Source organism: Staurois parvus, unplaced genomic scaffold (genome assembly GCF_062004578.1).
Source record: "Staurois parvus isolate SC_StPar_1 unplaced genomic scaffold, SC_StPar_1.0 ptg000215l, whole genome shotgun sequence".
NCBI classification, from domain to species: Eukaryota; Metazoa; Chordata; class Amphibia; order Anura; family Ranidae; genus Staurois; species Staurois parvus.
Genome location: NW_028318011.1, coordinates 488,041 through 514,269, shown reverse-complemented (window position 1 = coordinate 514,269; position 26,229 = coordinate 488,041). Strand labels below are relative to the sequence as shown.

Sequence of the window (26,229 nt, the reverse complement as noted above, 5' to 3'; positions counted from 1 at the left end):
GATTGTTGTGTTGTATGGATGCTTGCTAGGATGATTCAGTTGACCTTGTCCTCCAAAAGAATCAGTATATTGATAAGTTGATATGTTTCTATTTCTGATTGAAAACACTTGAATCCGTCTTAATTCCTTTTCAAGGAGATTGTGATTCATTGCTCTGCACTCACATGGTCTACAAGCAAAAAGTCTGTAATAAATTGTAAAAATAGGTGAAATGCATCTAAACTCAAAATAATACTCTGCTTGTTGTCCCTTTATTTTTTAATCTTTTTTTTGGGAAAAACATTGCAGTTTTATCTCTATCTTAAAAACAGATGAACAGACAGACCAATACACAAAAGAATATGATATACATTATATGTACAGAGTATATAATTGTGTAGAGAGTATATAAAAGCAACAACAACAAAATAATCAGGAGGATAAAAAAAAGAAGGCAAGGAAAAGCCAACAAATCAAAAAGGAAATAATCTCAATCCCAGTATAATAAGCAATATTATAAGGTCCAACTAAAAACAATGCTGACCATCATAATGTTAACGTAATGCTTAGTACAAGTGTAGTTATATCACTACAAAAGGCATGTTATTGCTGGGTCATCAAGGTTATGAGTTAAAAATCCACAGCATACACTGGATAATGGTTGTCCTACCACATCATTTTTAATTTCAAAGAGGAGAGATGTGTTTTAGGAAAAAAAAAATCACTAAAAAGACTACTAAGAAATACCACTGAGAGTGTAGGTAGGTGGAACCAAAGATGGGGTGTTAAGCCTCAGGTCCTATAACTTATAAAACTTACTGGGGCATCCACAATGTTGGTATGTTAGTTTTCCTCTCCACCCAGGAGTTGAGAGTATTTTTCTACAGAAAGATGGGTGGGCAGATGGGAAGTCTACTTTTGTACTTTAAATTTTTGGGCTATAAAAGAATAATCTGGTGATAAGCTCCTGATAACATTAATGGCCACCCGTTTTAAAGTGAAATGTTTCTTTAATGTTTTGTTTGTGGAGGGAACAGGGTTCAATTCCCAAATTAATATTACAGTTGAACTCTACTCTCTGAATATGACCTGGTGTCAATTGTCACAATCATGCCCACAGGGAGAGGTGCAGTTCTCCATTTTACCCCAAACGTCTACATCTTGGTATTGCTCTTAAACTCATATGCCATCACCTGAGGGGGGGGGGGAAGGTGTAGTATTGTGCATACAAGAGCCAGGCACAGGCTCTCACTGTACTAAGAAGTCTTCTGTATTCCCTCATTCTGCCCCCTCCCTCTGGAATGCGTTCAGCATACCTTGCTAGCCCCTGCCTTTAAACAATCCTCTTGCCAAATAAGGTAGTGAAGATACCAGTTGATGTTCTGTAGAAAAAGAAGCTGTTATGTTTTGTGTGTAGTCAGAGAAGTGAGGAATTTCTGCGTGCAACATCTCGAAGAGAAAGAGAAAAGATCTCCCTGCCTTAATATTGAAACTAACAGTGGGAGATCAAAGCATCCCTTTGGTCATGAGACTTGAAGCTGCTTAAAACCAAGGTTGACTGGCAAGTACTTTAACCCTTTAAACTCCTTTCTGTTATCTGTTTGCTGTGCTGTTATGCTCTGTATATTTATATATATATATATATATATATATATATATATTGGTTACATCTTCTTTCTGAAATATTTTTACTGCACTTTTCAACCTTTTGGTAATAAATCTTACTTTCTAAAAGTGTTGAACTGTTTCTATAGCTCCTGAATATAACTTACGAATCCCTGCCGCTGAAGAGCGCTACTATGAGTATTTAACCCTCTGTATAACCGGTCTGTAGAGATAGCGGGATACTGACGGTTAACCAATCATCCTAGTGCATTGCTGAGTTTCCTCTTTCTCTGTATAAAAAGGATGTGGTGGCATTGTGAAGGGTTAATTGCGTAATTAACCTGACCCAGTAACAATCGCATTCAGGCTGCCGATACGTCGATTGTGGTCCAATTAGCCGGAAAATCGGTGTGCAGGGTGCAGCTGGGTGTGGAATTTTTACGCACATGATATCGCGGTTTTAGATTGGCTAGTCCTTCGGTCGCGAGTTTGGTGAGAAGGGCTGGGGTCTGATGCCGCGCCTGTCACATCAGTCACTTGCAAATTCCCTGTATAACCACTTGCCCTCAGGAAGATTTACCCCTCTTCATGACCAGGCCATTTGTTGCTATACAGTGCTTAGCTACTTAACTGCCAATTGCATGCTCATGCAACACTGTACACAAATGAAATGTATATCCTTTTTTTCACACAAATAGAACCTTCTTTTGGTGGTATTTGATCACCACTGGGTTTTTAATTTTTTGCGCTATAAATGAAAAAAGACAAAAATAAAAAAATAACAATATTTTTAGAATTTTTGCTATAAAACATATCCAATAAAAAATTAAAAAATAAAAATGTTTTCATAAGTTTAGGCCAAAATGTATTCTGCTACATGTCTTTGGTAAAAAAAAAAAGTGTATATTAATTGGTTTGCGTGTAAATTACAGTGTCTACAAACAATGGTATATATACTGGAATTTTTATTTATTTATTTTTTATACTAGTAATGGTGGCCATTAGTAATGGTGGCCAAAAAAAGTACTGTCACTGTACTAATGGCACAGGGCATGATGATATTAACATCTGAGGCAATCAAAGGGTTAACTGTGTTAGGGAATTCTTTTACTGTGTAATGTGTGGTGGTTTGCTAGGGGATCTGCTGGTTTTTATCTCTTTGCTTTGCAGGGTAAAAGAGTGGATAACAAAGCTCAAATTGAGAGAGGGAGAATGCAGTGCTCATGTGCTAATACGGGACATGCTGATAGCAAGAAAAAGCAGAGTGAAAAAGGAATTAGCTCATCCATCTGCTGCTTCCATAAAAAATAGGTAGCAAGCGAGAGCACAATTACTTGAAGCAGCTAGCATCAAAGGATGAACCCCTATATCCTCAAATGTGACTAAAATAAATAAATAATGCAGCGCTTAAATTATAAAAGTGACAATATGTAAAAGTGAAGCGCAGAATGATTGCGTGCTGAAGTGACCACAGAACATAAAGTGTTTCGTCAGATGTTGATGGCTGGAATTTTTAATGGTGACAATAGTGAATAGTCCCAAACAGATTATTATGGTGACACACTTGTAGATATTGATGAGCAAAAAGTACAAAGTATTCCGTATAATATCCGTGCATGTGGCTCCGTGATAAGGGTTTGCTGTATGAATTCACTCACCAGAAGCGCAATAAATTTGCGCATAGAATCATATCCTAGAACTCCACGGTGGACATCTAGGCACAGGAAAGGAACTCCGCTGGTTTACTGACAGCACACAGGAAAAGACCCCAGGCATCAATCACTGGACACTCACAGCATACAGGGACAGCTCCACTTGTACCTCTCCACCATGGATAAATGTTGCCAAAAGGGATATGTTCCACCTTAAATGAAATGTCTCGCAAATACAAACCACAACGGGAGTACTGATAGTGTAGTATTTTATTGTAAAAGAAAGGACATCCACGTGGATACAGAGTATTGGCAGCACACTTACAAAGATGAGCGCCAGCCTTCCATGCGGCCTCGGTGGCATGACGTCAGTACGGCAAAGCTCCTCTCTGACGCGTTTCGTGCGCATGCACGTTGTCAAAGGGATCTGCTGCTTCTGTCTTCACTTTTCAGTCATGGGCTAAGAGAGGGACAAGGCTTCCAGCAGTGAAAAGTCAGGTCTTCTGTCTCAAGGGACAGGGCTGTATGTTTAATAGAGGTATGTAAATCTAAGAACTGGATGGAGAGAAACACACATTTTTTAGTAGGTAAAACAGTTCCCATATGGATATGTCGTTTGTGTAATAAGTTATTTGCCATGAATTCTGTGTGAACCCAACAATAAGATTTGTATAATCCCTGGTTCTGTTATGTCAACTCCTGCTTAGATGAAAACTGAATTTTGTGGTGCATTGTGAAAATTTATTCTGTATTCTATATAATGGTAAAGTATGCTGGTAGAACCTCTTTTCCACTCACTCGACAGGAACATGTTGAGGATTTGGTTAACTTAATTATTTCAATTTGGCAGATTCTTGGCATTATTATTGTTAATATTTTTATTACTGTATTTTTGTAGGAGAATAATAATTCAAATATTTTCAAACTTGACATGTTGACATTTGGTTCACAAATACGGTAAAATTAAATATGGTGTTTTTTGAGCTATATATCTGAAAATGTAAAATATTAACAGATAGAAAAAAAGGAATTTTGAGTTTTTCTGGATTTTTCTTTTAGATTTCTTTTATGCTAATAGATGCTTTGTTCAGTCTTGTTAAATTAGAAGTATTTGGCTGCCATGCTCTCACCGCTAAGAGTTTGATTTCCGTGACTACTGAGTGTTCCCACCTGGAAAACTTAAATATTGGCAAAATACCGAAAGTCACTGATGTCTGTCTGACAAAAATAGCATCCAACCTGCACAAGATCAACACGCTAAATTTGACAGGCCTTAATGTGGTAAGTTTCCAGCTTTTAGCAACATACAAAACATTGGTGCACATTTATTTACTTGTACAAAAAAGTTCAGATGTAAGCACTTGAATCTTTAGAATTAAAAGTATAACTGAAGGCAAAATGTTTTAGTTTTGAATAGAGTGGAGAAGGATTAGAACACCTGTCAGGTTTTAATTGCTGCCTATGCCACTGTTAGGTAGATTCACCCTGTTTCCCATTATTAGCAAGAGTGAAAGTGAAAGAAAATCTTACATTTTCAGTTGTCACCAGTACAGAAATTGAGAGGAAATCTTCCAAAGGGGACACTTTTTGGTCCTAATTCTCCCGTGAGTCACAGAAGTGCACTTAGTTCTGCACTCTTGTGACCCAAATTCAGCTGGCAATGGGCTAAAGTCTGCTGTTGGCTGATGTCACTTTGCCGGTCTAAACTCTGAAGAGATCCTGACTGTCGGGATTCACTCAGATGCCTGAACGACACCTGGCTCAACCTCTCAGCACGCTGCTTGGAGCCTGAGCAAGCTGCTCCCACCACCACTGACAGTCACCAGAACTCTGCTTACTGAAGGTGGTCTCAGTGGTCTATAATCAATCAATTCTTGGTCTTAAAAGGCAGAGGAGGACAGATGCAGCATCCACCTAGGTAAGTATGATTTTTTTAATATCTATTCTCTTTTACGAGGTACACACATATATAATGTTTTACTTTTTTGGGGAAAATAAGGGTTCTAGGAATAGTACCTTCCCAGAATTCCCAATGGACTTCTAGGTATTAACAAAGAAAAAACAAAAAAAAAAAAAAAATAGAAGTTTTTCCATTTTTACCAGTAATGACTAGTGTTTTTGTAACATCCAGGAATGTGGTAGAGAGATATGGAATATTTACTTTTCTCTCTGTTTGTTTGGTTTAGTGTGAAGCAAAGCAGTAGGTAGCAGTTGCAAATACTATAATGGCAAACTGGTCAATTGAATTTTAGCTTTATGCATGGGACTGTCATGCCTTGGAGATAGTCAGACTCCAAAAGAAGGTTTTCCCTGTTGGTTACTGGCCTCAGATCTACACTTCAAGCTCAGCTTCCCTGTCTATAGCAAAAAGGAGGTTGTAGCCTCTATCCATTTCAAGTGTTATCCACCCATTCCTATATGCGTGAAGCCTTATTGTGTGAACTTTGACAGTTTTGGAGATTTATTTAAAATAGATGCTTGCTACTGGGGAAAAGTAGATATAGGTTACTGTTCAAACCAGGGCTTTGAGTATGCTGGAGAGATCTGAATTGAGCATTTACATGTTTCTTGTGTTGGAAGGCTTATGACTCTCATCACTTTCAGTCAAGAACAAGAAGAGGTCCCAAGTAATAAAGCAGGAGCAAGGGGTGGGGGGGATTAGGGGCCTGCTGAAGCCCTGACAGCCTACATGGAACAGAAAGGCTTCATATAAAACAACTGTGGCTTGAAAGACGTTAGTACTCCCTAACTAGCTGCTTGTGGCCCCTGGTTCCAAGCCAATGGTTTCAGCTTGTTATGAGCTCCAGAGGTAGTCTTACCACACTGCTTACTGGGATTGGTCCACATCATGAACCTTTTAATAAAAATAATTTTTTGGACATAAATCATAAATTACTTCCAATGTTATGTTGTTTTTGATATTGTTAATCAAATTACCTCACTGCTGCTTACAGGGTCAAGACAATAGGGTGGATTTACTAAAATTGGAGAGTGCAAAATCTGGTGCAGCCGTGCATGGTAGCCAATCAGCTTCTAACTTCAGCTTGTTCAATTAAGCTTTGACAGAAAAATGGAAGCTGATTAGTTTTTATACAGAGCTGCGCCAGATTTTGCACTCTCCAGGTTTAGTAAGTCCCCCCCATTGTGTTGAAGGCATCCAATCCTGGATAAATATTAAAGTTTTGTTTAACATTTTAGGCTATATAGGGATTTAAATGGTGGTCTGTTGATGCTTCCAGTCACCCTATGTCAGCAATGATATACAATATCTTTTGCTCAATGATCTGTAAAAGAGCTGTAAAGGGTTTCAATTAGAACTAAATGTATTTTCAAAATAAGTTATGAAAAATAGCATAGTCTACATTCTGATTGTGTTTAACTAGAATTGAATAAATCTATAATAAGCACTGTATATGTCCACCCAAAGACAGGCCATACTAAACGATCCCCTGGTACATTCAGTGGCCAGCCTGAAATTGGTACACGTTAACTGCCATATTTCTATCAGCTGTTCTACTGCCCATAGCTATAACTAAATACATATTTTGCCTTATACATTTAGTTAATTATCCTTGGGATTTTTTTGTGTATTGCAGGTAAGAGATCGTGCTGTTCATTACATTGTGAAACAATGCCCAAAACTAGAGAATATTACTCTCAGTTCATGCTCTCAAGTAACAGACGTTAGTCTAGTGGAAATCAGCACTTATCGAAGAACAATAAAGTAAGTACAACTATACCGTTCTGTGACGCTTACACTTATAAGTACTTAAGTTAAATTATGGTGGTGTGTCCAAATTGCCACTCCTTGATATACATATTTCTCTTCATGGATGAAGCTAAATGTTAATGGTGTATGGTCTCTATTTTATCATGATATACCTGACGACTTATACAATTCTAAAAAGTTTGTATCAAATGTATATTTTACAAATTAACACTTATTTCAGTGCATCCCTAGCACTGTGTTTCCACAACAAGCTATGCTTTTGAATTAGAAAGCCCAGCACTCCATTTATGTTTTGTAGCAGACTGTTAAACCATTAATTGAGATGTAACTGTTCTTACTAGTAGAGGAAGAAGGTGTAAGGTGTGTTGCACAGGGTATGCCAAAACCATCTGGCAATCCTGAAAACATGCATATACAATATTGTGTTGATTAATTGACTTGGCCATTTAAAAAAAAATCAATCCAAAATTAGAAGAATTGCGTTATACCAGTTGGTCTTTTGCTTTGGCCCCATTAAAAAGACCTAAAATAACAATGGTTATGTCTTGTTTTAGTTAGGGGTCACCTGGCTTGGGAGCTTGTCATATATTATTTATCTTGCATCTCCTTCTAGCTTAATTTACATTTATCATTAAGAAAATTAATTTTAACTTTGGAAAGTTAATGTTCACTGAGCTTTATAAATAAGATGTAGCTATGCTCACTTTAATCAACCAAGGTAGTTGCTAGTAGAAACCATGTTTTTCCCATTTCCTTTGCACATGACTGGGTAGTAAAGTGAACAGAGATTCATCTTATTTACTAAACATACATTTTCAAACTGAACACTCACTTTGCTAAGTGAATAGTCTCTACTACCTTGGTAAATCAATCTCACTGCACAATTTGGAATTTTCCTTTCAATGTTATTATCAATACTTTACATAGGATATAGCAATATCTGATTAGTAAAGGTTTCTGACTTGGTAGAATGTACCTTTGTTTTTAATTGTAGGTTGCATTTTGAGAAAGTAATAAATGCCATACTGCTGGGTGATGTTAATAAAATAATAGTAGGTCTAAGCTCCTGAACACAGCACAAATATTTCAATGTTGGTTTCCATATAAATTATTATACTGTGCAGTGTTCAATCTTCCTGTAGGTATCTTGACATAAGTGGATGTAAAAAGATATCAGATATCGGAATTCAAGCACTAGCAAGAAGCTGCCAACAGATTCGATATTTGGATCTTAGTTCAACTGGAACAGGAAAAAGGGGGTACGTTTGCAAATCATTTTTTAAATGAATGTGGTCAGAATCAATGTTATTTATATCATGTAAGTATTGTTAGCGCTTTTTTCAGCCTGTCTGGCTCATTTGGGAATATTTTAGCTTTCAAAAAACACCTACCACTGAGGTTAATTAATTCATGGCCAGGTGAGGCTATAGCACATGCCCATTCCTTCCTAGAACAGTTAAAGTAGAACTATAGGCTCAGAAAAAAAACTATGCAGTAGCACTAGACAATATTTATTAATCTTTTTTTTTTAATTTTCCAATTAATATTAAATTAGAACTGAAAAAAAGCATAAAAAGTACTCTAATAAAGCAAATAAAGCAAAGTACTGTCTATATGTATCAACAATTCAGCATAGTGTCACTACATACCTTATTAAAAGTGTTCCAAACCCACTATTTACTCACTTCTTTTGATGTACTGACCGTATTTTCTTACCCCTCTGAATACTCAGCGGTCACTGTTTGCACCCGTCTGTGGTCATGTGATTTAAATCCCCTGGAGTACTGCCTCCCCTTTCTGAGTAGCATGCCCATTCTTCTCCCTAACCTTGCCCTCCACATGACACCATTCCACAGATTGCTTTGGTCCTTGTATTCCCAAAAGACTTCCCAAGGAGACACCCACATGAAACTCCCCACTCTTAGAAAATGGAGCTTAGAATTATGGAAATTGCAGTTTCAACAAGATTTTAGAAGACTTCTGGAAAACAAGATAAACTGCAGATGAAATTCACCTACTGAACCCTTTACATTCAGACTGGCCTGAGGTATACAGTAATACAGTAGAATGAGTACTTTTAAGGATTTACAATGGTGAAGCAGAGTTTATAGAGGACATGAATGATAATGGAGACAAGCAGGGCTAATGCATATGTAACTTTGATTAGAGAAGGATAGACTTCAGTTGTACTTTAAAGTCCAACTCCGGGCAGGTGGGCAACAAAAAAAACTATCCCTTGCAGTGGGGCTGTGCCTGCACTGCAAGGGATAATTGCTCATTTTGGTCTAGGGGAACAAAAAAAAGATTTATTTGCCCGCTTCTCCTGCCAGATAGACTGGTCTCCTCAGCTTCTTCTCCCCCATGCTCCACTGGTCTGGGGTCCTGACTTCATCAAGGCCAAAGCAGGGTTTATAGCCCTGCATTGGATGTACTGATGTTGAGGGACAGTCCACCGCCAGAGTTTAGGAGAGTACCATCTGCCAGGGAAATGAAGAATCAGATAAGTGTAGTGCTACACCTGCAGGAGCTAATGGTGATTTGGGCCTATTTCCCCCACTCACAGCATGCACAGCTAGGCACATGGCATTTTTAGCATTCCACCTCTGGTTTAAGAATCAGTATAGGAGTTTCTTTTAAGGGTTTTTATTAAACAGGAACTTGGATAAAGATAGGGAGATGGGATACCCAGAAGTGCAAAACATGAAGACTATTAGGCTTTTGGCTGCTTTGTACAAAATGCTGGCTGTATTGCACAACCTTAGGCTGTACTGCAATGTCTATTTGCTGAACTTGTACAAATCTTGGCTGTCTTGTACAGCTCTTGGCTGCACTAGGCATATTTAAGCAATATGACACACTCCTGGCCATCCTGAACAGCCCCTGGCTGCACTAGGCACACTTAGGCAGTATTACATGCTCTAGGCTGTCTTGCACAGCTCCTGGCTGAACTAGGCACATTTATGCAGGACAGCATGCTCCTGGGAGGAGAACTGCTTCTGGTCACTTCCCAGGTGATCAGAGTGGAAGTGGGAGTGTCAAAATCAGGTACCCACTCCCCAAAACTGCAATTACTGAAAGAGGAGCGGTGGAGGAGGCCTTAAAGTGGAACTTCCCCTTTTGGGTGGAGCGCCGCTTTAACTCCTGGCTATATTGCACAACTCTTGGCAGCACTAGGCACACTTAGGCAGTATAGCACACTCCTGGATGTATTGCACATATCTTGGTTGCACTGCACACTTAAGTAGTATAGCACACTCCAGGCTATCTTGCACAGCTCCTGGCTGCACGGGGCACACTTTAGCAATGCAGCATGCTCCTGGCTGTATTTCACAACTCTTGGCTGCATTACATTGAGTTGTAAGTTAAAACACCCCACAGTAACTTCTTCACTGTGTAGCAGGACCGAGTTCCAGAATAGTGGAGCTTCCTCACTCCTTCTCTTCTGGATCTATCTAGACTCTGACCTAGGCTCTCTCTCTTTCTTCATTAGACCCCACCCCCCTTCCCCAGCTGGGCCTAGCTGGGACCTTGATGTCTTCAAAAAAGACTCTTCAGGCTTCCTCTCTGTCTGTCCTCCTCTGCCCCAGGAGCAGAACCTCAGCACAGGGATCTCCTCCAGAAGGCTGGAACCTGGTAATCTGCAGGCAGTTTCTCCAGGCCTCATAATATTTATGGGTTTTCCCTCCACCTTCTGGACACGCCTCCCCAGGGATTGGCTGGAGACCCATAAATAGTCTGCTCTCTTTCCCATTATACTTCTAGAAATCTCTAGAAGACAGGAGGAAGTAGCAGAACCAGGGGCGGACTGACAACTCATGGGGCCCCCGGGCAATAGGGGATCATGGGGCCCCTGTGTCCTTGCCCAAACTCAAAAAAGCCTATGAAAAAGGTACCAGGGGCATCCCATGGGGCCCCCTACTGACCCCGGGCCCTCGGGCAGTGCCCGAGTTTCCAAATGGTCAGTCCGCCCCTGAGCAGAACAGAGGCCTGTGAAAAACTAAACAGCTCAAAGCAATCATACCCTGTTCCACTGATTACTGTTAAGCTAAACTAAATTTGGCCTAGCAGCCTATTCTTACTAAGAGGGTGCTGCATAAGTAAAACTGCTTCCCCCCTCCCCTAGATTAATCAAGCTATCAGCTCTAGCAGTACAGGCGCAGTCCCACTGCAAGTGATAATTTTTTAGCTGCCCGCAGTTAGGCTTTAAGTCACAGATTTTACCTCTTGAAATTATAGGTAAGACTGCTTTTTTATCATCATGTGCAGTGCTTCAATGGCACAGAATTCCTACATTTGGGGCATAGGTCTCTAAATGCATATGGCCCTAAATACGATTACAGTGTCCAGCCACTGTGTATGTCAAAATCTAACATAGGCTGCTGGCAGCAGGGCTGGACAAGTCTGAAAACATCAGGATTTTATGCCGATGGACCAAACCCCCCATGTGCACAAGGTCTTACTACAACTGCAGGTAAGCAGGGATGGGTGCACCAACCCATATACACAAGCTTTGCGTCCATGTCTGTGCACCCGTCCCCGCATACCAGTCAAGATTGACTGAGTGGGTGAGTCCATAGAGCCAATGCTTTCACTTTATAACTAGCTCAGTTTTAGTACAAAACGTAAACAAACGAATGTGCATGGTACATGGGGCTAAGCATCCATGTGAATGAGCCCTAAATGTTACTAATCTGCAGCAGATTAAAATCAGGTCTGTCCTTCCAGACAGGACTGTGCTGAGTGGCATAGCTGTGTAAATCTCAGAACAGCATAATAAGAGTCTGGTAAGGATTGGGGGGGATGCTGTTTTTTTTCTCAGGTAACTGCCAGCAATTCTTTTGTTTACACTCAGGTGTCAGTGGGGAACCCCACTGACAGCTGATGAGTCATCCATTGTCACAGATGCAGTAGCTGGCCTGCCAGCCTGCTCCCTAGCAGCCAACTATTGACTGGTTGTTAAGGATGCCAGTGGCCACCCGCTAAGAAAAAAAATAGCTGGAAACCAGCTCTTAGTTTAGGAGTGTTCAGCATTTTTTCTGCCAGCAAATTGCACCCAAAAACATGAAAAAACTTATTAACCTCCTTGGCGGTATGATTCTTTCCGATTTTTTGTGCTGAAAGCGGTACCATTTTTTTGCATGGAAATATGTAGTTTTTTATTGTAGGCTGTAATTTTTAGGAATAACTCACTGAAATCTGTCCGAACAAGAGTCTATTAAACATTCCGGATATGATAAAATTTGAAACACGAAATCATAAATTATAATTTAATAAATAATCATTAAAAATAATAATATAATAATAATAAATTTAATTCAATAATATAATCAAACCAAAAACACTGAAATTTGAAATACAGAGGCAAATTCGCACATCGCTGAGCAAAGTCGCAAAATCGTTTTCAGTGTCTGATGATGAATTTCCCCCACGAATCATTATCACTCAATTCTGCAAGTGGTTCTGATTTACTATCGCTGTTCTAAAACCGCTTTTGACGTAAAGGGACGCTTTTTGGACGCCATGGACTTTTCTAAGTTTCCAGGCAGAAAGAACAGTCAAAATGCAGGCAGGGCACAGGACAAAGCAGTAGGGACAAAATATATGTGAAATGCATTGAAACAGCAATGACAGCAAAAATGACATTTTTAAAAAATTTCAAATTTCCCGCCGGTTACGGCGCCCGTACGCCCCGACGTCACAGGGACCGGAACACAGAAGCCGGATGCCGGCATCGGCCGGAGGAGATGGCCGGGGACGCTGCAGGGGACACATCACGGGAGCGAAGGACAAGGTAAGTGCTGCAGGGACCCCCAGAGCAACGCCGCATGGTAAGCCCGAGTGTAGCTCGGGGTTACCGCTCTTGGTATAGAAATTTTACCCCGAGCTACACTCGGGAATACTGCCAGGGAGGTTAAACCCTGAAGCTTCAAAAATGCTTCTAGACTAAAATAGTGTGCATGGACACATAGGATAACACTGTTTGCTTCTAGAAGCAGAAAAAAATGCTCAAAAGCTGCTGTTAGGAGGGTTTTTTAAGCTAGTGTGCATGGAACCTTAAACATAAAAGAATGATTATTCCAAGTTAATAAAAATATATATAATGTCCACATGATTTATACAATATGAATTAAACTCATGGAATAACTCACACCATGGTCTGATAGCCACTTCTGATTATAGAATGTATGTGTTTGTATTCATTTGACAGCAAAAATATAGCTAGTATCTAATTAGTTAGAAGGGCTGACTGCTAATGAGAAGGCTGTGAGTCATAAGATCCCATGATAATAGCGTGCAGCCAGGTATAATGAGGGCCCTTACTATTCATCATTTATTGAATAATGGCCCACTGATTAAAATGCAGAAATAAAAAAAAGACCCTAAGAGCTTTGCAAAACATTTTCAATCTCCATTCTTGTTGTAGTGTACATTAAGATTTTGCGCTTTGAAAGAAGGGCTGCTATGGCAACAAGTGTCATTTGATTTTTGTTTTTTAATGCATAATATAAAATTCCCCAGAGAGCCTTCTGTTGGCTAGCAGTGCTGTGTGCTGGAGAATTTTGTATTGGTAGCTACAATGACCTACCACTTCTTTTCTGGCTAAAAACTGATAGAGCAGGTTGCCATTTCTATTGGCTCTCTTCAGCACACACGTATGAAATATTTGGATCTGGAATGGAATGAAACCACCTTTGGAGTTGTGTGACATCCACTTTACCTCCAATTACCTCCATTGCAGTTGTTAATGAGATATAACCAGACCTCTGTCGACCAGAAGAGCTTTTAATGCTTTGCACTATTCAGGCACAAAGCAATCTCAAGAGGTCTGACTCCACGTAGTCGCTATGCAGCTAATAGGCCACACAAATGGGTTTATTTATTGAAGAGGTGCACTTCTGCATAGAAACCAATCAGCTTCCAGGTTTTATTGCCAAAACTTAATTGAACAAGCCGAGGTTAGAAGCTGATTGGTTACTATGCACAGGTGCACCAGATTCTAAGTGAGCCAGTTTTAGTAAATCTCCCCCAAGGTCTGGGAAACTAAGGGTCCATTCACATTAATGTGCTGCAGTAATGTTTACCTACTGCTACGGGAAGTAACACACATTCGGGGGAATTCAGTAAAGCACTACTAACAGTTTTATGCCTCTATAGCTCTTTAAAATGGCTTGTGCCAGATTCGGAAATCCCTACTGCCTGTTTTGGTAACTTTACCAACATGTGCAGCCAGTTCAGGAAGTTCTACATAGCGCCATTTTTACAAAGTTCCACTATTAATGCACCAAATTAAAAAATAATTACCTCCAGTTTGTAGATAAGAAAACTGAAGACCTGCTGTAACTTGGCATACAGAGACAGGCAGTGTAGCAGAATGGCATATTTGCTGCCAATACCCTATTCCTTTGAGGACGCTGCTGGCATCACAGCCTTCAAGCAACTGGTGATGTTGCAGTGGGTGAAGTCTGATGTGGAAACTGAAACACTAGTTCCCCATCAGGTCCACTGTCGCTTTGTGATTGACAGCAGGCAAATTCTTTATCTAATAACAGGCTGTCTATTGGTTATATACCAAACAGTGATTGCACTTGTTGAGCAATGTAAAACCTGCTGTAGTCCAGTCCACTGGTTATTATAAAAATGCAGAGTTCAGCTACAAAGGGTTACTGTTTCTTTTTAAATGGGGTCAATACAGCTCTCTCAGTACCAGCGGGGAACCAGACACTGTAAAAATATATTACACAAAGAAAAGAGCACAAAGACCCTAGTGCAATTAAATCCTTTTAATTGGGAACATATTAAAATCATAATCATATGCACTCACAAAAGTAAATGTTTTCAACGTTCATCAAACAAACACATCAGGTCACAGCTCTTACGTACTCCTAGAAAGGTGGTTCAGCAGACTGGGATAGAAAGCCACCTATAGAGCACTCTGCAAGGAGCTGGGCAGGTGGAGCAAACAGGCTGTGGTGGCCACTTTGACACATTGACAGTCTGTCGGTGTGTGCACAGCACATGAGTGACTTTGGAAGGGGCTGGGCTTACTCTATAGAGATGCCAGAAGATCCAAGGCAGTGATGAAAAGATAGTGTGTCCTTGAAAGGACTTGAGAAAGGAGGCCACATTCCTGAAATGCGTTGTTCTGGGAACCACATGTCACTACTACATTCATGTCACTGCCTAGAATTTTCTAGCATCTCTAGGGAGTGACGCAAGCCTTCCGAAGCTGTGTATTGGCTAAAAATCTGCCCACGGCCTGTTGTCAATCACAAGGAGAGAAGACCTGATGGGTAACTAGTGCCTGTAATTCCCCATCAAGTTCCGCCTCTCATGATACAAAAACTCCCCTCTACTGTGCTGCATTGTCTCCCCTGTGCTGTGCTGCCACAGGTTACAGGTGTATGGACACTCTGGTCTCAGTGTGCCTCCACACTCTACAACAGTTACATGAATGTGCTGCAACATTTGTTGTGTGGAGACTTGTGGAAATTCTAAAGACGCTCTTTATGAATTCCCCTGATTAGGTGTGTTGGCATGATGCAATGCCATTCACTGTGAACAGCACCTCAGCATGCCTTCACAACTCACCTGCAATGCTGGGTAATATACTACTCTGCATTGTGCTTTGTTAACATATAATGCCATAGGTAGGAGGTGCCTTAACACAATGCATCACTCTGGTGTCAAAGGGCCCTAAAGGCCTAATCACACTTATGTGCAGATTTTTGTGTGAGCATTAAAGTGTGCTTTTTGCAAATTGGTGTGAGTATTGTTTCCCACACATTTTCAACGGATGCCCAGTGTGGGTCCATGGGCCAGATAAATGCACCTGCCTTATTTTTTTCCAGTGCACTACAAGGCTGTTAACACATCTGTTTGTGAAGGTAACATGTGTTTGTTTTTTACATGTATGTATGTTAGGTGCCATTGAAAATACAGGTGAAACTCGAAAAATTAGAATATCGTGCAAAAGTTAATTTATTTCCGTAATTCAACTTAAAAGGTGAAACTAATATATGAGATAGACTCATTACATGCAAGCAATATAGTTCAAGCCGTGATTTGTCATACTTGTGATGATTATGGCTTACAGCTCATGAAAACCCCAAATCCACAATCTCAGAAAATTAGAATATTACATGCAATCAATAAAACAAGGATGTGCACAAGTGTGAATGCCTAAAGAAATACAATTTTCCATAGCTAATTACTCAAATGGCAACATGCATGTAAACAGGGGCGGACTGACAACTCATGGGGCCCCCGGGCAATAGGGGATCATGGGGCCCCTGTGTCCTTGCCCAAACTCAAAAAAGCCTATGAAAAAGGTACCAGGGGCATCTCATGGGGCCCCCTACTGACCCTGGGCCCTCGGGCAGTGCCCGAGTTTCCAAATGGTCAGTCCGCCCCTGCATGTAAAACAAATTCAACTGCGTTACTCTGTTGTCTCAGCTTGAATTATAAGGCTGTGATCTTGTCTTCCATGACATGTTTACCTGTATAGAAAATAAAAAACATTCCATCCACAGCTTCTTCCAGTGTAGTGCATAATCAGTAAGGTCAATTAAATAATGACATTAGTTTACAAAGGAAATTAGCTGCATAGCTGAGATTCTGGTTTCAGAGAACTAACAAGCAAATTTCATACTTTGACGTAAATTTAATAATGTAAACTGCTTTGAGCAAAGTGCCCAAATCCATGCAACCACTGGCAAGAGAAATAAGGTATTGCTGAGGTATAATAACATAACATTAGAAGAAGACTTGTGCAGATAGTAATATCAGTTGTCACCATGACAAATCATTAAGTATACAATATACAGTATCTCTTCAAGTGGAACTTTAGCCAGAAAATTCAGTCCTGCTAGATCACTTCAGGCTGGCCGCGTTTGCAGGTATAGCTATGTAAAACATTAAAAATAGATGCCTATACTGTGTAAAAGCCAGTTATACACTCTGCTCTGCACCTGCTCAGTTTCTCTCTATTTTTGGTGAAAATGTAGAGGCTGATCTGCTAACAGCCTAAAGATTTATTGCTGCTCAGGGGCTCTGGGCTTCAACAAAATGGCAGCCTCCAGGAAGAAAGAACTGGAGCAATGTTGGAGGCAATTTACAGCACAAACTAATTTTGGTAGCGTAATTATTAATGTGGAATGTATGTTCCTTGCGCAAGAACATTATTTTTTATCAAGTTGTTATGGATAAAGATCTGCTTTAATAGAGACCTAAACTTGTCTGCTTTACCTTTAGGGCAAAGACCTGCATTACACAAAACAAAGTAATGCAATACATGGTAATATCAGATATTATACTCTTAAGCTGGCCATAGATGGAGTGATCTTGCAACCATGGGTTGTAGGAAAGAAAATAGCTTGATGCCCCTATCAACACAGTCAGTGTTGATGGGGGAATCCGTTCCACTGAGCCATTGTGTGATTGTAATAGCCACTAGCAATAATTTCATGTAAAATATAAAATTTCATGTAAAATCTGACATCGATTTATCAACTTGGGTACATTCAGCCTGCCCATGCATGGTTTGAATCTCGGACTGTCCCTGATGAACTGGCCAAGATGCAAACCATATATGGCCAGTTTTAGGCACTTGTATTAAAAAATCCTGTTGCTTCTAGCAACTAATCAACCTCCAAATATCATTTCTGTTATGCAGATTTAAAAATGAAAAATGGCTTACTATGGGCAACAAAAACAGTTCTTGTTAGCAAAATTAAAATTTTTAATATTTTGTGGCCTAATAGAATGTCTGATATTAAAGTAGCTGAGTGTCTTGCTGGTTTATTCAGTAAGGCAGTACTTATGTACAAAGATAATGTGTAAAATGCAGTAACCCCTAATGGCCAACCAGAAATCGTCTTTCACTAAGCTGACAACAATAAACTGAAGTCTTATTGGCTGTTTCTGTGTTGTATTGCACAATATTTTTGCTTGAAGTGCTGCCTTATACAATTAACCTGGTGGCATTTTCAGGCTCACTTACCTAAGCTTGTGAGTTAAAGTATGTTTGAATGTAGACTTGAATAGAATGAATAGACTTGTAGAATGAATAGACTTCACCTCCGCAACATCCCCAAGATACACCCGTTCTTAACCTCGGAAACTACTAAGCAACTTATTTACTCCCTGGTTATATCTCGCCTTGATTATTGTAACTCCCTCCTCATTGACCTACCTCATCGCAGGCTATCCCCTCTTCAGTCTATCATGAATGCTGCTGCCAGACTCATCCACCTTACTAACCGTTCCATATCTGTCATCCCTCTCTGCCAATCCCTCCACTGGCTTCCCATTGCCCAACGCATAAAATTCAAAACATTAACAATAACGTATAAAACCATTATATAACTTTGCTCCAAATTACATCACCAATCTTGTCTCTAAATATCACCCAAACCGTCCTCTCCGTTCCTCCAACGACCTCCTGCTCTCCAGCTCCCTTGTCTCCTCCTCCCATGCTTATCTCCAGGACTTCTGCAGAGCCTCCCCCATCCTCTGGAACTCTTTACCCCTTATCAGACTATCGCCTACTCTGCCCACTTTTAGGCGATCTCTGAAAACCTATCTCTTCAGGGAAGCCTTATCTGCCTTCAGCTAATAACTGAATCTTATATTCCTCTTACCAGTCTATCCCCCACAGTTATTACCTTTTGTACCACCAGCCCCTCCCTCTTAGATTGTAAGCTCCAAGGAGCAGGGCCCTTCTAACCCTCTTGTATTGAACTGTATTGTTGCTGTATTGTCTCTCGTTATATTGTAAAGTGCTGAGCAAACTGTTGGTGCTATATAAATCCTGTATAATAATAATATTAATAATAATAATGTACGTTACATACATCGTGTTTTTATTAAGACTGGCTTGAAAGGCAAGCTGCAGGTCAAATAATCAAAAATGTATTGGTGTGAATAGATAATTGAAAACAAGTGAGTTTTTAAAATCATTGCATTGTGCTTATGTTGGAAAATGCAGCCATATGTATGACAATCAGGGCTGTATTTCACATAATCAACAAAAGCTGTGGCCCCAGGTGGCAGGGGTGCCAGGGGCGACACAAAGCCTCACGCAAAAATTGCTTCTGTCAAAAAGGCCTCATGAACACTGGGCATTTATTCCTCATGAGTCTCAAGCCTTGCATTTTCGTGCACCGAGGCACAGCTGCAGCCTGTTGAAATCCACCATGACTGCGTGTTGCATCAAGTGATGCTGGCATTTAGGGTTCTATACATTCAGGGACATATGCCCAGAATGCAGTTTGTCTGCATTTAAAGCATACCTCTCTGGATGTGCAGGGCCCTAAATTTGACTACCACTTTGCACAGCATCCATGTTTCAACCTGTCATAGACTGTGTTTATATTTGTTTATAGGGCGTTACTAAATGCAATCCATATAGTGATGGTATAATGGTATAATTCACCCTTTGAGTTGCATTTGGGTGCATTCAGTTTAGCTGTGTTTAGAGAAAATAGAATTCTTTGCATCCAGGGGCAGATTATACGCTGAACATATATAAACACGCCTAAAGGAGAGTACTTTTGTGGTGATATCTGATTTTGTTAGAGCTCGTTTACACAAGTGGCACAATCTATCGCTCCTCTGAAAAGTGGTCCATGGTGTATTGCCATCAGAGGGCCACAGATCAGTAGCTGCCAAGCATTCAAAAACAATCCTGCCGTCTCATGAATGTGGTGGAGTGGTCCCATTCACTGAATGGTTCATGTTTGACAGTGGTTCTGACTGCCAAATGCAATATGCTGTATCATTTTTGATGCACCATGAAGTAAAGCATAGCTGCTGTGGCAATATGTGCAGCCCATCCCAGCCGCCATTGTACAATTTAGATGAGTAGTAAAATTGTTTGTCTTTATGGGCCCCGGATTAAACAAGGCCTTAGTGTGATACTAAAGTTTGTCAGTCAACATGTAGTAGGACAGGACAGTACAAGACAGTTAGCTTTTAGGAGAGGAAGGAAGTATACATCTAGCTCTGAGGACAATGCATCAACTGGGAAAAGTCCTTAAGGTGTACAATATATTATCACAACTATATTTTATACTGCATCTGTGCTATTCATGTGTAGTCTATACGCACTGGTAATTGCATTCTCTCTTGCAGGGTATGTTTGCTAGCCAGTTATTGCTGTAATACACTGGAGTGCTTGAAGCTCAGTTTCTGCAAGGAAGTTACGTCTGATGCTATTGAAAAACTTAGCAAAAACTGCAAAAGGTATGGAAGCTAAATAGCATGTAACTCATGTTTTGGTAGACAAGCAGGCTTCTGTCATTGTAGGTGTAAACATGTATTCTATGGCTATTCATATGGGGGCTCAAATGCCTCAACTACTGCTGACAGTCTGCACAGCAGACGTACTGCAGCTGCCGCTTCAGCCAACTGTTAGGACTCAGAGACAGGCAGTGGCAGTTCAGAGGGAGGAGGCTCTCATTAGGTGTCTATTGGCTCTGGTCACATGACACAGCCAAAGATGGACTTCCCTCCACCCTAAAATGTCTGGTCTGGTAAGTGGGTGTATTGATAGGAGAGAGCTAAACTGGGGGATATGTATTGGGGAAAGCTATACTTTACTGGTGGGTGGGGGATCTGGGGAGAGTTGCACTGATTGAGGGGAGAGATCTGTCATGAGGGGAGCTGTATTGGGTGGGATCAGGGGTGGACTGACCATTTGGGAATTCGGGCACTGCCTGAGGGCCCGGGGTCAGTAGGGGGCCCCATAAGATGCTCCTGGTACCTTTCATAGGCTTTTTTGGGTGTGGTTTGAGTGTGGGCGAGGACGCAGGGCCCCCATAATCCCCTATTGCCCAGGGGCCCCATGAGTTGTCAGTCCGCCCCTGGGTGGGATCTGTATTGGGGGGAGCTGTACTGGTTGGGGAAAGATATATCCTGAAGGGGGCTGTATTGGGGGGAATCTGTACTGGGGGAGCTGTACTGTTTGAGGAGAAAGATCTGTCCTGAGGCAAGCTATATTGGGGGGGAGCTGTGCTGGTTGGGGAGAGAGAACTTTCCTGAGGGAAGCTATATTGGGGGGATCTGTACTTGGGGAGTTGTATTGGTTGAGGAGAGAATTTTGTCCAAAGGGAGCTGTATTGGATGGGGGGATCTGTACAGGGGAAGCTGTACCAGTTGAGGAGAAAGATCTATCCTGAGGAGAGCTGTACTGGGGAAAGCTGTACTGGTTGGGGAGAGAGATCAGTCCAGAGAGAAGCGGTATTGGGGAAGGGATCTGTACTGGTTGAGGAGAGAGATCTGTCCGAAGGGAGCTGTATGGGGGAATCCATACAGGGGAAGCTGTACTGGTTGAGGAGAGAGATCTGTCCTGAGGCAAGCTATATTGGGGGGGGGGGGGGGGGCTGTACTGGTTGGGGAGAGAGATCTGTCCTGAGGGAAGCCGTATTGGGGGAAACTGTATTGGGGGAGCTGTATTGGTTGAGGAGAGAGCTCTGTCCAAAAGGAGGTGTATTGGATAGGGGGATCTGTACAGGGGACGCTGTACTAGTTGAGGAGAGAGATTTGTCCTGAGGGGAGCTGTATTGTGGGGGGGGGAGGGAGTGTCTGTACTGTGGAGAGCTTTACTGGTTAGGAAGAGAGATCTATCCTGGATAGAGCTGTATTGGGTCTGATCTGTACAGGGGGGTGTTGTACTGGTTGGGGAGAGAGATCTATCTTGAAGGGAGCTGTATTGGGAGATATTTCTGTACAGGGAAAGCTGTACAGGCTGAGGAGAGTCCTGAGGCAAGCTATATTGGGGGTGGGGGGCGCTTTACTGGTTGGGGAGAGAGGTCTGTCCTGAGGGAAGCTGTATTGGGGGAAACTGTATTGGGGGAGCTGTATTGGTTGAGGAGAGAACGCTGTCCAGAGGCAGGTGTATTGGACAGGACGATCTGTACAGGGGAAGCTGGACCGGTTGAGAGATCTGTCCTGAGGGAAGCTGTATTGTGTGTGTGGGGGGCTGTACTGGTTGAGGAGAGAACGCTGTACAGAGGGAGGTGTATTGGACAGGGGGATCTGTACAGGGGAAGCTGTACCGGTTGAGAGAGATCTGTCCTGAGGAAAGCTGTACTGTGTGTGGGGGGCTGTACTGGTTGAGGAGAGAACGCTGTACAGAGGGAGGTGTATTGGACAGGGGGATCTGTACAGGGGAAGCTGTACTGGTTGAGAGAGATCTGTCCTGAGGAAAGCTGTACTGTGTGTGGGGAGGCTGTACTGTGGAGAGCTGTACTGGTTGGGGAGACAGATCTGTCCTGAAGGGGGCTGTACTGGGAGGAATTTGTACTGGGGGGGGAGCTGTGCTGTTTGAGGAGAGAGATCTGTCCTGCAGGGAGATGTATTTGGAGAGATTTCTTTACAGGTGTACAGGGAAGATCTGTCCTGGGGCAAGCTATTGGAAACAACAACACCTCCTGCGCTCTATGACCCAGAGCTAGGGTGGGTGGATGGATGGAAATGGAACTTGTAGAAATTCGTCTACCAATGCATAAAAGGTTGTACGGCTCTAAACAAGGCTGGGGAAGCCCGACCAGTACTGTGTGGACAAGCTATATTGGGGGGGGGGGGGGGGGGGTGCTGTACTGGTTGAGGAGAGGGATCTGTCATGAGGGGAGCAGTACTGGTTGGGGAGAGAGATCTGTCCTGAGGGAAGCGATTTTTGGGAGGGGATCTGTACTGGGTGAGCTGTACTGGTTGAGGAGAGAGATCTGTCTGAAGTAGCTGTATTGGGGGGGATCTGTATAGGGAAACTGTACTGGTTGAGGAGAGAGATCTTCCCTGAGGGGAGCTGTACTGGGGTGGATATCTGTACTGGGGAGAGCTCTTCTGGTTAGGGGGAGAAATCTGTCTGCAAGGGGGGAATCTGTAGTTGAGGATACTGTGCTAATTATTTCACTCTAGGTGCCTGAGGCTGAACTCCCCCCCTCCCCCCTAGGATAAAAAATTATCTATGGCCCTGAAATGTGTTCACCCTTCCTAGTTATATTATGATCTCGGTCTACCTTTAAGGCAGCCCATAGATTATTCAATTGTAATTCCTTCCACTACAGGTGGAGGAAAAGAACATCCTTGTTGTGTTCTGCTGGCGAGGGGGCGCAGGGATCCTTCTGAGCTGGCAGAACACAATGATTTATTTATTTATTTCAGGTACTTATATAGCGCCATCAATTTACGCAGCGCTTTACATGTATATTGTACATTCACATCAGTCCCTAACCCTCAAGGGGCGTACAATCTAAGGTTCCTAACTCACATTCATACATACACTAGGGCCAATTTAGACAGGATCCAATTAACCTACCAGCATGTCTTTGGAGTGTGGGAGGAAACCGGAGTACCCGGAGGAAACCCACGCAGGCACAGGGAGAACATGCAAACTCCAGGCAGGAGGTGTCATGGCTGGGATTCAATGATGACTACTAGCAGCTATAGTTGCTGACAGTAATCACACGTAAAAAAAAAATCTGACAGGGTGGTTGTACCCAAGTCGATGGATCAACTTGGATACAGCCAGTCTGTCCATACATGGATTGAAATTTAGCCGATACCTGCTGAACCAGCCGAATTTTGATCTATGTATGGCCGGATTAACATGGATGGGCAATGGGGCAATAATAGAGTTTGCTGTGAGCCCAAATTATTAGTAGTTTAGTTGGGAAGAATTTTGTTGCCAATTAGTAGTGTTTTTCTTTCTACTACTATTATTTACCTTGTTGCTAATAAATTGGCATGCACATTAAACTATATACATTGTACACTGTGTCTTTCAGGTTGAAGATGCTCCATCTGTATGGTTGTCACATATCTCCTGATCTCAAACATATTAAACAATTCAGTAAATCCTTTCAGATTTTTCATGATCTTTCTATATCAGCTGCAAAAATGGCTTGAAAATGAAGATCATCTATCTACAATATGTATTTTATTGTTGTATTAGGACTCATTCCCACTTTTGAGTATTATAAAAAAGGCATGCCGTTTTCATGTGTTTTGCACCTGATTTGCATGCGTTTTCTATGCTACATCAAACAATTTCTTCTGTGCTGTTTGAGTCTCCAAAAATGCCGCTAGAACACAAAAGTGGAAATGTGCCCTGTGTTTGTTATCTATTTGTTGTATTTATTTTTCTCCTAATAAATTTATTTTTGACAAGCATAATAAAATGAATGTATTTGTATTCTTTGTTTCACACAATTTAGGGCTCATTTCCAATGTTGCAACATGCTCAAATGCATGTGTCCAACTTATCCTATGATAAAAGCAGTGTCTGCTCCCATCTCAACCCTTCAATTCATTGCACTCTAAAATATGACAAATGTTTTTTGCCTGCATTTCAGTGTCTTGGAAGACCCATCAAAAGTCAATGGCAGCACATAAAAATGCATATAACATGCATTTTGGTGGACTGGAAACAAGTATTAATAAACCTTGATCAATGGCTGTTAACCCTACCTGTTCCAAATTCTAAATCGAAAAAAGCATAGAAAACATGTGCCCCTGCCTAATGTTACAAAAAAGGTATCTTTATGTACATGAATAGATCATCTAAATAAACCCTAAATGCTTTCACATTGACTAGAATGGGATTAGCACAAAGACAAGACAGAAATAAATTTATAGTATATAGTTTATAGACAATCCAATTATGTACAGTATATGTGTGTATATGTGTATATATAGATTATATGTATGTATGTATATATATATATATATATATATATATACATATGCTATATTGCCAAAAATATTGGCATACCCTTCCAAATCATTGTATTCAGGTGTTCCAATCCCCTCCATGACCACAGGTGTATAAAACCAAGCACCTAGGCATACAGACTGCTTCTACAAACACTCGTGAAATAATGGGTCGCTCTCAGGAGCTCAGTGAATTCAAGTGTGGTATCGTGATAGGTTGCCACCTGTGCAGTAAGTCCATCTGTGAAATTTCCTTGCTATTAAATATTCCACGGTCAACTGTTAGTGGTATTATAACAAAGTGGAAGCAACTGGGAACTACAGAAACTCAGCCACAAAGTGGTAGGCAATGTAAAATAACAGAGCAGGGTTAGCGCATGCTGAAGCGCACAGTGTGTAGAAGGTGCCAACTGTTTGCAGAGTCAATAGCTAAAGACCTCCAAACTTCGTGTGGCCTTCAGATTAGCAGAACAGTGAATAGAGAGCTTCATGGAATGGGTTTCCATGGCTAAGCAGCTTCATTTAAGCCTTAAATCACCAAGTGAAAGGAGAGCGGCGGATGCAGTGGTGTAAAGCACGCCGCCACTGGACTCTAGAGCAATGGAGACATGTTCTCTGGAGTGAGGAATCAAGCTTCTCTGGCAATCCAATGGACATGTCTGGGTTGCCAGGAGAAAAGTACTTACCTGACTGTATTGTGCCAACTGTAAAGTTTAGTGGAGGGGGATTCTATTGTGGGGTTGGGTTTGGCCCCTTAGTTCCAGTTAAGGGAACTCTTAAGGCGTCAACATACCAAGACATTTTGGACAATTTCATGCTCCCAACTTTGTGGGAATAGATTAGGGATGGCCCTTTCCTGTTCCAACATGACTGCGCACCAGTGCACAAAGCAAGGTCCATAAAGACATGGATGAGCGAGTTTGGGGTGGAGGAACTTGACTGGACTGTACAGAGCCCTGACCTCAACCCGATAGAACACCTTTGGGATGAATTAGAGCGTAGACTGCAAGCCAGATCTTCTCGTCCGACATCAGTGCCTGACCTCACAAATGTGCTTCTGGAAGAATGGTCAAACCTTCCCATAGACACACTCCTAAACCTTGTGGACAGCCTTCCCAGAAGAGTTGAAGCTGTTATAACTGCAATATTGAATCCTCAATATTGAATCCTACAGACTAAGACTGGGATGTCATTAAATATCATGTGTATGTAAAGGCAGGTGTCCCAATACTTTTGGCAATATAGTGTATTTCTGATATGCTATTTGTAAATGATACATCATAAAAACACACTGGTGAACAGTGTGCCCATTAGTGACTGTTATCTAAGCTGATCACTGTGATGGGCAATCACAAATGTGAACAGTAAAATGAAGAAAGGGGAGGAAGTAATATTTTATCAATAAATATCCAATGAATGAAGGAATCAGCAGCAGATAACTGATTGTTTTTTTAACCCTTCATCCATCTCCTGTACATCTCACTTATCATGCTGCTGCTGTTTATTGACCCTTCACCTCCCTTATCTTGCACATAGCCTTCTGATCTCCAT

The 26,229-nt window shown here is 41.4% G+C and overlaps 1 protein-coding gene across 1 annotated transcript in view; it reads left to right on the top strand.

Annotated features, from left to right (window-relative positions):
* The window catches only part of LOC149460956 (uncharacterized), an 89,028-nt gene extending 64,888 nt beyond the window's left edge, over window positions 1-24,140 (top strand). Inside the window, exons 11-15 of the mRNA XM_089679009.1 lie at window positions 4,328-4,517; window positions 6,833-6,960; window positions 8,109-8,225; window positions 20,098-20,208; window positions 23,754-24,140. Of these exons, the coding sequence (XP_089535135.1) occupies window positions 4,328-4,517; window positions 6,833-6,960; window positions 8,109-8,225; window positions 20,098-20,208; window positions 23,754-23,874 (667 nt within the window). The 3' untranslated portion in view covers window positions 23,875-24,140. The remainder of the gene's footprint in view (window positions 1-4,327; window positions 4,518-6,832; window positions 6,961-8,108; window positions 8,226-20,097; window positions 20,209-23,753) is intronic.
* The last annotated feature ends 2,089 nt before the right edge of the window (window positions 24,141-26,229 follow it).